Source organism: Parus major, chromosome 6 (genome assembly GCF_001522545.3).
Source record: "Parus major isolate Abel chromosome 6, Parus_major1.1, whole genome shotgun sequence".
NCBI classification, from domain to species: Eukaryota; Metazoa; Chordata; class Aves; order Passeriformes; family Paridae; genus Parus; species Parus major.
This window is the reverse complement of record NC_031775.1, coordinates 31,821,189-31,834,729: the sequence shown is the minus strand read 5'-3', so window position 1 is coordinate 31,834,729 and position 13,541 is coordinate 31,821,189. Positions and strand designations below refer to the sequence as shown.

At 42.4% G+C, this 13,541-nt stretch overlaps 2 protein-coding genes across 3 annotated transcripts in view; one reads left to right on the top strand and one right to left on the bottom strand.

The window, feature by feature from the left end:
• INSYN2A (inhibitory synaptic factor 2A) overlaps positions 1–4,281 on the top strand; it is a 40,124-nt gene extending 35,843 nt beyond the window's left edge. The window contains exon 4 of the mRNA XM_015632988.1: positions 1,484–4,281. Within this exon, the coding sequence (XP_015488474.1) occupies positions 1,484–1,667 (184 nt within the window). The 3' untranslated portion in view covers positions 1,668–4,281. The remainder of the gene's footprint in view (positions 1–1,483) is intronic.
• DOCK1 (dedicator of cytokinesis 1) overlaps positions 1–13,541 on the bottom strand; it is a 263,271-nt gene that overhangs the window by 173,166 nt on the left and 76,564 nt on the right. For both annotated transcript variants that reach the window (XM_015632986.3, XM_015632987.3), the window contains exons 26-27: positions 10,259–10,386; positions 8,676–8,771 (exon numbers count right to left, since the gene is read on the bottom strand). In XM_015632986.3, the coding sequence (XP_015488472.1) occupies positions 8,676–8,771; positions 10,259–10,386 (224 nt within the window). The remainder of the gene's footprint in view (positions 1–8,675; positions 8,772–10,258; positions 10,387–13,541) is intronic.

Here is a 13,541-nt window from a genome sequence, read left to right as displayed (position 1 = left end):
ATCAGCTCTTAAAAAAAAACAAAGCATAAAATTCTCCCTATCCTTCTCTCAGCATCTTTGATTCCAAAGAGGAAAATAAACCCCACCTAAATCAGCAGATGGTATTAGATGACATTTTGTGCTCAGTTTACAAAGCCTGTGTAAAGTGAAGTCCACCCAAATTTCCCCTTGGAAATCTTGGAGGTTTTTTCCAAGATGATGATTTCTGATTGGATTTTCTTTTCCAAGATGATTTTTTGCTAATGATTCTGTTGGAGAATTCCCTCTGAAATGGCTGCAGGTGTTCTGAGCCATATCCCTGCACCCCTTAAGTCAGACAAGGCTTAAACTGAAGTTTAAAATAATCCCTTTTTGGATGAGACCTGAGGAATCACATCTTACTTCTCCAGTGGTTCACTCCAAATAAGCAATGGCAGAAATAAGATATTTAATACTAATTCAAAGTGAACTCAAACTCAGGAGTGATAACTTCATATTAAGGTAATGATGAAAGCAGCCAGTGCAAAGCCCAAGACAATTCAGCAGTGGAGGGGGACAGGGAAGAAATAAATGAATCCAAGTGTCTAAATTCCCAAAATATCCCCCTTTTAAATTCATCCTCTGATATCCAAAGGCCCCTCTGCAACGGGGTTGGACCAGATGTCCTTCAGAGATCCCTTCCAACCCCAAATATTCTACATGAGACAGGAACAGCCTCAGTGCAGGACGTGGCCAGAGGCTGCTGCACAAACCCAACCAAAAGCACCAAGTTCCAGAGTATTTCTGAGGGGCCAAAATGCAGTTTCCACCATCAGATGGGATTTTTGTTCCATTTTATGCTGTGGTTCCTTTGGTTTATAAGGTGCCCTCAAAATGCTCTGCAGCACAAAGATTAAATAAGGGTTGGAATTTCATTTCAATTGCGGTTCTTAATTGCTGGAAGGATTTTGTAGCCGACAGTGTTTGGAATTCAGGACAGGGATTTGACAGCTTCAGTCTGTTTTCTGAAGGCAAGGATGCACTATAAAGGAGAATTGCTTTTTAATTGATCTATTTATCCCACACATGCATATGAGTTTATACATACAACAGGAACTTGGTGAAATTAATCTTTTCCATAGTAAAAGTGGCAAGGAACAGCTCAGGTAGAGAATTTCTGGGATAGCCTCCCTGGTTCTTTCCCAAAGAACAAGGATGCAGGTGCCTGGCTGCCACCCTGACCTCCCAGAAGGGAGAACTGAGCCTGGAAACCCTCAAAAATCATTTCTCACCAAAAAAAAGCTGTATTTCTAGCATTCAGACACTTCCCAGCACCTCCACCATAATCCTGAAGACCCTCCTTAACAGCAGGGAAAAGCTGAACAGTAATATGTCCCTTTTTGAACTTGCCCTTTCCATTTTGGTGCAAGAACCATTTATCTTCCATAAATTAAGCACTTAGACATTGGGTTAACATTTTTTTATCATCATAAATAATGAGTGTTTTTTTTCTTCCCATTTCTAGCGTGGAATTGGATTTTAAACAGCAAGAAGATAAACTACAGCCAGTTTTGAGAAAACTTCATCCTATTGAGGAAACTCAGGTTGCACCTTTGCCTTATTCTCAGGAGAGCTACTCCTCTACTCCCAAGCAAAAATCCAAAACTGAATCAAAAAAGCATGGAAGATGGAAACTCTGGTTCCTTTAACCCAAGTCCATTATGTGTGGAGTTCAAGGCCTTCTTTGACAAATATTTGGAGTTGTATCCATCACCTCTGACGGGATCCTGGTGGAAGGAGGAGCGTCCTGGCCAGTTCTCACCGCGTGTACCAAAAAGGCCTTTGTACCGACGGACTCATGCCCAGGGCTCGGGGAACCCCCTGCCCACGTCTGCTTGCAGTTTGCCAATGTGGGATGTAAAACCTGAATGGAAATCTGGACAAAGATGGGAAGTAAAACTGTTCCCCCTCTCCCCCGGCCCCCGCTCAGATCCGTAAGCGTCGCGCTCCTGTTAAAGCGTAGGCCGGCATCCTGCTCCCACAGGAATGGTGAAAGCCTTTTGGGGGTCTGGGTTGTTGTCTCCGGGCAACAACGAGGGGGAAAAACAACGAGCAAGCCTTATGTGTGCAGTGGTGTTCAGTTTTACAGCTCCATGTTGATCGGGGAGTGCAGTTTTCAGCACAGAATTCCTGGACAAAGCACAATTTTTCCCGCGGCCCGAGGCCGCGCCGATCTCCGAGATGTGACTGTGGTGTATTCTCTGCCTTTATGCGATGTAGACTCCAACCAAGCTCTCACATTTCAACATCATTTCTGGTTTAGCTGTGTCCTCACCACCAGAAGAACCGCTCTGCTGCTCAGCCCCAGCGGGGGAGCGGCCAGAAAGCTCCCAAAAATCAGGCCCAGCCTTTAAGCACCTCCAGCTCACAGGGTCCCTGGGACAACCCCTCAGTGTCACCTTGGAAAAGTCTCAACCACACAGGAACAAAACCCCACCCCAAAACAGACCCATCCCAACCCTCACTGCTGGCCTTTGCCATGGGTTAGTATATTTTTTTGTAACAGTCTTTGGAAAAACCTCTCCACTACTGCAAGAAGGCACCAGGAGATGGGGGAGGCTGCAGCGCTGCTTGGAAGGAGCTGGAATTTGAAATGCTATTTATTTGTTTATTAATTAAGCTTCTCAGATGGGTTTCCCAGCTTATTATAATTTATATCTCGATCTATTAATTGTACTCAGTAATTGAAATGCTTAGGGGAGAGATGGGAATCAGATTTTTTTCTAATTTGGTTTGGGTTTTTTTTTGAAATGGCACTTAAAATTTTGCTCTGACGTATAAACTGCATCTTTTCCTTTAAGTATCTGCTGCTGTCATTAAACTTGCATCTAAAATGACCATTGGTGGAAAAATTCCTCATGCTAGAAGTGGCCAGGGAGTGGGAATCTGATCTTTTGGTTTGGTTTGGGATTTTTCCCTAAGGATTTCAGATCATTTGAGCACCATGTGACAAACTGGGTTTGAAATTGCATCCCCTGCAGCAGCAGGAAAGTACAAATTCTTCAGCCTTTAGGTGCAAGAATCATTTATTTGTATGTACTAAAAATTTGGGGAAGTGTTTTTCTTTTATACTGTTTCTCCTCTTAGCTCAGCATCCAATTTATTCCTGAGAGGAAAATAACTCCATTTTTGTCCCCCAAAGAGCAAGAAAAGCAAGTTAAAATGGGAATAGAAATGCAGAAGATGCCTATGGCCAGCTCAGTATTTGCAGTAGACCTTCAAGAGGGCTACGAGCTCTTGCACAGAAGCAAATCCTGAAATCCTCTGGTGGGAGTTGAAGGATTAGGAAGGTGATCCTGTACACCAGGAAGGAAGTGTCATTGTTTCATGTGGAAAAAAACCTGTGTTTCATGTATTTCATATTGTTTTTAACTAAAATACAGAACTGTTTACAAAACAGCCCACACAACATGGCTTAGAAACCTAAATATTTCTAAACAAAAATTACTTTTTGTTTTTCCTAAGCAGAAAGGAATCTCAAAAAATGGGCAGAACAAGGAAAACACAGCAGTATCCATTATTAAAATAACACCAGTAATTAATGCACTCCTCCATGCTATCAGGCCTAGTGTTAGGGGTTTTTTAAAGAGATTAAACCAAGCATCTCTCCATGGCAATCAGTTCCCAAATCCTCAGTGCCAGCCCTCAGCAGCTTTGTGTGTGTGCAGGGACCCTGCCACAAACCCGACCTGTTTGTGGTTCCTGACTGATCCAGAGCTCCTGGAATCACGGGAAAAGAGGGAGGAAACTCCAACTGGAGAAACCAAGAGCTCAAAGGGAAAGTTCTCACAGAGTGTTCTGTACATGTCCAGGCTATTTTCTTAAGAAGTTGCAAATTTTTAATTTTTTACATTTTTTTAAACCTGGGGAAAGCTGACATTACCATAGAGTCTTGCTTCCGACTGACATCTGGTGTTCTCTGGTACCCTCCGATGTACTTTGTAATAAAATGTTTTTGCAAGTGTGTAAAATGTATAATTGTATTGCCTTTAGAATCACTCAGGCTCAGGTTAGATAGACACCAAGAGAAAAAAAATAACAAACTAATTCTTTAGAGCTTTTAGTTCAATGTGACAGAGCTATTTTCCTCTTCATGTAGAAGATCTTGGAGGTTCTAATGAGAAAAATGAGGTTTTATTTTCAGTGTGGCTTTGCTGGATTCACTGGCAGTCCTTTGCACTTCATACATTGATTTTCTAGCTGCACTTCTCCCATCTCCTGCTTCAAAATACTTTTTAGCCAATAAATACTGCAGTGATTTTATATCCCTTGTTCTTTGCCGAGTCCTTATAATTTCCCCACAGCAACAGTTGCATTCTTTGGTTTAGAACTATGAGGAAAACACTATTCCTGTGAGTAGCACTTGGTTTCTTAAAGATTAAAAACAAAAATAACTGTAAAAATACTTTTAAAAATCCAGGATAAACTGAAAACAAAAAAAAAAAAAAAAACATGATTAAAACTGAAAAATCCTACCATGGGTACAAAGTGTTTGCTTTTTCTTGCCTAAAATGCAAAACCACTGTCCATGCCTTTAATTCCACTTGATGTTTTAAAGGTTAAATCACTTTCTCCAATGAAATTTGGTCATTTTTCATGAACTTTACCAAGTTTATGTTTTTCATGAACATAACCAAGTCAGCTGTTAGATTATCCCAGGACCTGTGTATTACCACATATTATATATTGCTGCTGGAATTGAGCTGGAATTGAACCAGACTGCCACTGAAAACCCAACTGCACCAACACTATTTTGTCTGGGACAACAAAAGGGACTGCATGAAGATTTTTAATATTCCATAAAAGCCATCTTTGGTTCATTAAAATAACTGGAGTGCTACAAATGTGTCCATTTGCTGAGGTGAGTGCAGCTCACTCCCATAAACGTTAGGAGGGAATGCAACAGGGATGGTTTGACAACACAAAAAAAAGCTCAGCATTGGTGATGGAATAAAATGATGGCTTCAGTGTCAGTGAAATTAGCTTGTAATATGTGATTTCAAATGATTTTGAAAGAGAAGAAAACATGTGACTCAATACAGCAAAGCATTTTTACATGGGAGAAGTTCAGTGAAGGAAACAGGTTGGAATCCATGAAGCCTGACCTGGACAGATTTTAAGGCACAGGAAGATAAATTTACATCCAGATTCAACTCCTGAATAACAAGTGCAGCCCCAGAAGTCTCCTGTGACCATCAGTAACTCTTATTTCAGGATTTCACTTGTATTTTACAGCCTTTTGGGGAGGCCTCCAGCCTGGAAGTGCCAAGAGATGGACAATACACCATGGTGATTGATTGATTGATTGATTGATTGATTATCCAGAGTTCTCCCATCAGTGCCACTCTGCTCTGCATGACCCTTGTCACTCTCCTTGTTTCAGGTGTCACCTGCACCCCACAGAGATTCCCCTTCTCAGTCTCCTTCCAGAAACCTCAGAGACTCCACAAAGCCCTTTTTCTCCTTCTGATGGCTCCTGCATCATTTCTGTTCTGCTTTCACCTCATTCTCTTCCCAAAGCACGGAGGGGAAAGCAGCAAAGTGGAGAAGATTCCATTCATCAGCAGCTCCACAGAGTCCTGCCCAGTGCTTCCTACTCCCACACCAACATCCAAAACACTCCATTTCCCAGTCACAGCGCTGACTTTGCTCCCCATACACCTCTGGATGTTCCCCAGAGCCACTCTCCTCAAGGACACACTCTTGGAAGTTAAAACCAAAGGAACATGGAATGGTTTGGGTTGGAAGGGACTTTATGATCATCTCGTTCCAACCCCAATCTTCCCCCAGGCCAGGAGATTTCCTTTCAGAAATTAAAAAGAGTTTGTTTTCCTCAGCTTTGGAAATGAGGCACATCCCAATGAGACACGAGGAGAAGGAGCAGCCATGGATCACTTTGGAGCTGCCACCGAGGCTGCCCTGTCCTGATTTACTGGAGGAGGCCGAGATGTTGCCTCACGCGGAACCCAACATTGTCCAAAAGCCACCAGGAAAGGAAAGAAATGGTTTAAAACCACCCTTCCAAAGGCTCAAGGAAGTTTATTCAATTTACTTTTTCTTCAGGCAACATGTTCTTCTGTAAGAAAGGTTTTGTGATTTTTTTCCAGGTGGTTTCTCACTGTGCCAGGAGCAGCAGCAGCTCGAGGCAGGAGCAAAATTAACCTAAACCAGGCAGGTTGGAGCAGCAGGACACAGCTCAGCACCCTCAGGCTGCATCCTGTACTAATAATAGAATCATTACATAAAATAAATATAAATAATAATAATAATAAATATTCTATTCAGCAAATGGATCAAGTGAAAAGCACCAGTGAGACTTACAGAGGGAAAAACAGTCCAAAAGCAACAAGGATTAAAAATCCTCTTCTTACCAAAACTACTGACAAATCAGATTAAATTATCATTTATACTTCATTTCACTTAATATCTGGTTTTTCTCCTTGCAACTAGTCTCTTATTTGAAAGTAATTCTCTTTTGAAGGTATAAGACAAAACTTCCTTTTATTTTATCAAGGAGCTCACATTTAAGGAGGAAAAAAATGAAAACCAAATGTGCAAAGCCAAAGGGAACTGTCCAGTTCAACGCTGTAGAAAAGGCTCATCCTGCAATTAAAACTTTTCACTTGAGCACTTAAATCCTTGACATTCCTCCCCTGCTCACAAACTGCATTATGTAACATCGAGTTTTGGATGGAGATGGTGTCACTAAGTATTTTTCCAAGGAGAAAACATGCCAGCTTTAGGACATCAGCAGAGTTATACTTATAGAATAAAAAATTGGTTATGTGCTATATTTTACTTCTTTGAAAGAAGTTATCATTACTTGACCTCTGTCAGGTATTTCAAATTCCTTCCTTCCAGTCACTCTGTGTGGTTAATTCTCTATTACAGGTAAAACTAAAAAAAAGAAAGGTCACTGCATCATTTCAACCCAAATCTGATCCAAGAGAGGTCAAGCTGTGCTTCCTAATTATTATTATTCATTCGACTCCTCCTCCATTGCTGACACCACAAAAATGAGTTGTGGCTGGTTATTTAACAGGGGAATCTCTTCAGGAAAGGCTGCATTGTAAGGTAGGAGTAAGTACTCATTAAAAATACCCTGAAATCTCTGTGTTCATTAGCTGATTACAGAGGCTGTGCGTGGAGGGATTCAGGCTGTGCTCACCAGCACAATGCACATCTTTAATATCACTGTTCTGAGTTCAAACACACACACAAGTTTTCAAATCTACTCTGCTAACTGCAAAAGGCATAATTAACATTTTTAAATATCACCTGAATCACGTTCATCAAAACAATAATTAACTCACATTCAGCCTGAAACTGAGGAAGTTAAAATAACACACAAGTCGACTTCCCTGCACTGTTACTGCATCCCAGCACTGGAATATTCTGCAGGAATGATCTGCTTGGAACCATTTCCCCACAGATAATGTGGATTTCCATCCCTGGAAGTGTCCAAAGCCAAGCTGGACAGGGCCTGGAGCACTGTGGGATAGTGGGAGGTGTCCCTGCCCATGGCAGGGATGGAACAGAATGAGCTTTAAGGTCCCTCCAACCCAAAGCATCCAGGGATTCTGTGACTTCTTGCTCCAACAATGGATCTGGACACCCATTAACCCTTCCTTACAACAAAACCCAAAGTGATCCAAGTGGAAAACCAAAACTAAGCCAGTGGATGATGCACCAAAGACAAAATTACTGCAGATTTGCCAACATGAGCACCCCAAATGCCAAGGGAATGGGCAGCAGGAGGTACAGAGGATGTGCTGAGGACACAGAGCCCTGTAAAAGTCAAACATCACTGTGTACAATTACAGGGAGAATTTAAATTGGGAAGGAAAGAGGAGATCAAAAGATCAAGTTGCTGATGGACTCATCTATCAGACTAACAATTAACCCTGTGGTAAGAAATCAGTGCATTGAGCCAAAGTGACCCAAAGTGATGGAGAACTGAGGGACAAGTGCTCAGACTCAGCACAAACCTGGCTCACTTTCACCAGGTCCCTGCTGATGAGATCAGCTGCCAGAGCAGACAGCTACAAAAGAATACAAGACAAGGCAAATACACACAGAGACTCCCAAAAACACACTCAGATTTATCCCCATCTCAGATATCAACAGGCCTCACTATTTTTTTCATTATTTAGTCCAAAATTAATTAATTAACAGTGGAAAAATTCAAGTGTAAGGATTTAAAAGACCAGTGTTAAGTCAATAGGGTCGCTTGCATCAGTCCTTCCTCTAAACTTAATTTTGGCCTCTGTTCTTCAGTCATTTGGACACTTACCTTGGTTATCTCAATTTAAGTCAAAAAGACAAGTAAATGCTTGTAATGCAATAACAACAGCCAAGTCTCATTTCCACACTCCTCAGCTGGCTAATTACCAATACTACATCATTTTGGTGCACACAGATATCAATCCTGGCTAATCACCTGCTCACAGATATTTTTCAAGCCTCTTTTATTTTTATTTTTTTTTCTCTTCCCCTGTGTCAAGCACAGTAAAATTACCAGGCAGTGCTTTCCAGCTTCCTGAGCACACAGAGAGAGAGAAAGAGAGGATATTTTGATTGCTTTGGGTCACCTGGGATTACAATCCTCTTACAGGCAGGTTCAGGAAGATGTGACAGAGGTGTTTGAGTTTACTTACAATGAGCTCTGAGTCCCGTCCCATGGAAATCACAGTTCTGTTCACTGTCCTCAGCAGGTTCTCCATGATGATCTGGACATGGCGTTGTGTGGGGCCCTGAGGACAAGGAACAAATCAGTGATAACTACAAACACAACTATTTGTGCTGCCTTTCAACCCACCTGTCTGGTGAAAATTAAATAAAACATCACTTGCTGTTGATCAAAAGCAGGGAATGAGTCTCCCACTTCAACCAAGTGTTATTTTGCTAATACTGATATGTTACTAATATGTTACTAATGTTACTGATAAATGAAAATGTGCTGTTACAATGTCAATGAAAAGCCAAAACCCTGGAAATGCAGCCTATGGCATTCAGTTACCCATTAATTTTCTTCCCCCAAGTCATTTTTCCAACATCAAAACCCCACAGGCATTACCAGATCAGGGTGGGGGGCTGCTCTGCAACAGCTCAATTAAAAGGAAGAGAAAAGCAAAGCAAAACTTCCATTAAGGAACTTCCAATTTCAGTCAATATTAGAAGCAATCCACCACTACTTTTGAAAAAGTTAAAATGAAATATTTATTCCAAGCAGCTTTTAAGGACAAGTCCAGAAACTTCACACAGTGGGCAAAAAACGAAGCCAAAAACACAACAAGGAGAAAGAAACAGATGAGCTTTGCTCCCATCTTTTAGCTTATGGATGAAAAATAGATGTGCATATTTGAAGGACGATCCATCCCCAGCACAAACTCACCCAGGAGCTGGTCCTGCTGCCAGGATCAGCCTGGGAGGGGTTGGAGCTGCAGGTGGGTTCTCACCACGGAGAGAAAAGCAGCCAACAAAGACTGACAGGAGCAGCCAAGCTGCCAGAACCAAATTCCTCCTGTAGAACAACCCCCCCCTCTGAAGCAGCCACACAGAGCTGCTTCCAAAAACAAAAACTCAGAGCAAAACCCAAAAAACCACAATTAAATGTGATACCAGAGAGGATGTGAGTAGCTGACCCCTCAAGTCCCTTCCAGCTGAGTTAGTGCATGATTCTACACAGCACTGAAGGTTCAGGCAGCAGCAGCACCCCAAATTTTAGGAGACCATCAAAGCACTGCAGCTCTCTGGCAAAGCACCAATATTTTTAAGTTTGTTCAGGTCAAGAGAAAGCAAAAAATAGACTTTTATGGCAAAAAAAAGGGGTATTACACATGCTGTATGTCTGCAACAATACAACTCAAATGCACATTTCCCAAAATGCCCATGGGAGAAAAGAAAAACCATCAAAACAAAACATTTTCCACCTGGAAGAGGCCAGGCACAGAAAATGAGCACGGTTTAACTCCTAAGGATATTTATTTATTCACTATCTAACCAGAGAAGCTGTACTGGATGTGCCTCAGAAACAACAAGTGCTGTGCTGGATGTGATGTGTGAGATGCCACACAACACATCCTCATCACTGGAAAACTAAGAGCAAGAAAAGGCTGGTTAGGAGGTTATAGAAAAGAAAAATAAAAAAATCTAAAGCTTGAGGAGTTACCTGCTTAATTCACTTCACTAAAACAATTTCTGTGAAGTGTTACTCATCACAGAGCCACCCTGCACTCACCACATCTTTCTTGTAGAGCACTTCCAGGATGTTACTCAGCAGCTGGCAGCAAGCCTCCAAATCTTCTTGTCTCTCCAAGTGATACTTGAGCTGGTCTGTCATTGTTGGCAGCAAGATTTCCCTGCAGTCTGCACACAAAACACGAGGTTACAAACACAGCTTTCAGGGCCTTCAGGCTGATGTGCTTCAGTGCTTACATAAGACACAAAAAAAATCAGGAAAAATAAATTAACTTCAAGCTTTTCAACCAAAACCTCACCTCACCTTAAAAACTTCTGCCTCTGAACTGCTACAACCTTTGACTATTTGACTCTATTAAAAAAAAAAAATCCCTTCCTTGCTCAAGTACTCAAACTGTTCTTACATGGAGGGAACTGCCAGGTCCAAATTAATTACTAATTATCCATATAAATGTCAGCCCAGTGAACAGCTTGGTTCTGCAGATTTGCCCCAAAGATGCTCTGTGATCACAGTCTGCATTTGGGAAACCTCAGGATATGCTGCTCCCTGAATTTTGGACTAACATGGAAAGGAAAGAGCAGATGAAACAAAACCCCACAGGGCAGAGGGGTCATGTACTGTAAAGTGTCCCCAAATGCAGGGGAGGGGAAGAACCCCAAAGCCCAGCTGCTCAACACTCCAGGACAGGCACAGGAATGTCTCTGCAAAGCCTGAGAGGTGAATCAGTCTTTAATAACTTAAAAGGCCCCTAATTAGAGAGGGTTGAGAATGTTCCACAGCCCTGCTAAGCCCCACTGGTATGAAGGGGGCAAAGATCAGTTTAATATCCAAATCACCTCTGAGCTCCAGTGGCTGGAGCTACACTGATCAGTGGGGGAGGCAGTCAGGCTGGATTTCTCAGGAAGGGAAAACTGATGGATTTGTCACAGGGCTTAGTCTGGAATTACACAACCAGCACAGGACACCCCCTTCCTTGGGTGGAGCTGCCAGGGCTCCTCTGCTCCCACCTGGGCTGCTGAGAAACATGGGGGGACACAAAATGGGCTGGGAACTGCACAAATCATCCCAAGGGTGGTGAGGAGCAGCTGGGGGGCCCAGTCAGGACATCCAGGGGGGACCTGGCTCTGCACAACTCCCTGACAGGAGAGAATTGAGTGGAGGACACAGGGAATGGCTCCCAGTGCCAGAGGGCAGGGCTGGGTGGGATTTTGGGCAGGGATTGTTCCTGGGAGGGTGAGGAGGAGCTGGGATGGAATTCCCAGAGCAGCTGGGGCTGCCCCTGGATCCCTGGCAGTGCCCAAGGCCAGGCTGGACATTGGGGCTGGAGCAGCTGGGACAGGGGAAGGTGTCCCTGCCCAAGAGGAATGGAATGGGATGAGCTTTAAGGTCCCTTCCAACACAAACCACTCCATCACTCTGGGATGTCTCAACCAACCCAGTGCTGTGGTGCCATCCCCTACCAGAAGATGAGATTTTCAGGGCATCTTTGCTATGAACTATTTCCAAAAACACTGATGGGCTCTGCACAGATCACTGGGAAACAGAGGGGGAAAGGTGAACCCCCAACACTGGGAGCCACAAACACCTCCCAGCCCTGACTGATGGGGAACTTCATGGTCCAGAACTCCTGTTCCTGCTCCCAAACCAGCTCAGGATCTGCTGCACAGTGATCACAGACAATGATAATTCCACATCTGTTCCAGAGCAAAGTCCAGCCCGTGGTGATTTAATGTCAGAGAGAATCAAATATTCATCTGTACCAAAGGATGCTCAGCAGGAATTATCAATTAGCAGCACTCAATGAAAGCCTTCAATGAACACAGGAGCTCTGCTGAAGGTGAATACACACCATAAATTTGTGTCAATAAAAACATTTTATTTCTGGGAAGACTGATAAATCCATTTATTTTATGGTTCATTTGAGTGGCCAAAGAAATTTAACCTGTGCTCAGTAACTTTGTTTCCAGTTCACAGCTTGTGAGTTGAGTCATAACTGAACAATAAGAAATCTTATAAATGCTGGGTGTTGTCTACTAATATCCAATAGACTCAAATTCCTCATGGAAAAATCCCTGGATTTTCTCTTTCTAACTACAGCAGCTCCACAGCTCACTTGGCAATCAGCTGGAAGTCATTTGGAAAACAAAGCAACAGCGAATCCAAATAACTCCATAGGACAAAACAAATCAGACAAATCACTGTTTACATAAACCAAAACCTTGACGTTTGCAAGGATAGGACACTTCATTTAACTCCCAACCATGAGCACTGAAAATATCCACTAAATTATTATTAAACAGCTCCACACTCAGGGAAAAATTATGTTTATGCCTTTTTGTTTAATTTCTATGTAGTGAAATGAGAATTAAATATAAGATTATATATATTATATTATTATAAGGTTGTAGGGATGTTATTTATTTATAGATGCATTTACTTCTATATGGAAACATTATTTATCTAATTACTACATATTCATATTTGTGTTTATAAATATGAATAAAATTAATTTTAAAACTATATTTTACTTATTTATTTTTTAAAGACACACAAACCCCACCCACCAGCCTCCATTCTGATCCAAGGTCCCAAACTCTCCAGATTTCCCACTGAATCATCAATCACTCAACGACATCACTAAAGCAAAATGCTTCAGCAAACTGCTTCACACACCCACCCCTCTCACCCCCAAGTCCTTCAAGCTTCACAAATTCATGTATTTTGAATTTTAATTCCTCTGGAGACACAAATAAATCCTCCTTGACCTCTCAAGGCACAGAATTAGAGCCTTTTTTTCTCCACCAGAAACTGATGAAATTTCCTGTGCATTTGCCAGCCTCCCTTAAGTCCACAATCCTGTATAGTGCATATTGCTTTTAGGAAAGAAAATCTCATTTGTGCAACAGGATCCAGGATTAGTTGTCAGCTTATATGAAAGTATTCCCTATCAGCTGAAAATTCCTGAATCAGTGAGAAGCACAAAGGGCAGGCAACAACTCAAGCCCACAGAGCAAGGAACGGGAAAATCTAGATTTGAAAAAGGCTGTGGATAGGAGTTTGATTTATTTTCAAGTGAATTTGAATGTTTATGAAAGGTTCCCAGCACAACTGAGGCTTCAGACACAAACTTCAGAGAATGATCATGATGTGGAATTACAATGAGAAGATCAGAGGGAAGGAGCTCCTCTCCCATGAGGAAAAGCTGGGACACCTGGGGGGGCTCACCTGGAGAGGAGAAGCTCCAGGAGAGCTCAGAGCCCCTGCCAGGGCCTGAAGGGGCTCCAGGAGAGCTGGAGAGGGACTGGGGACAAGGGATGGAGGG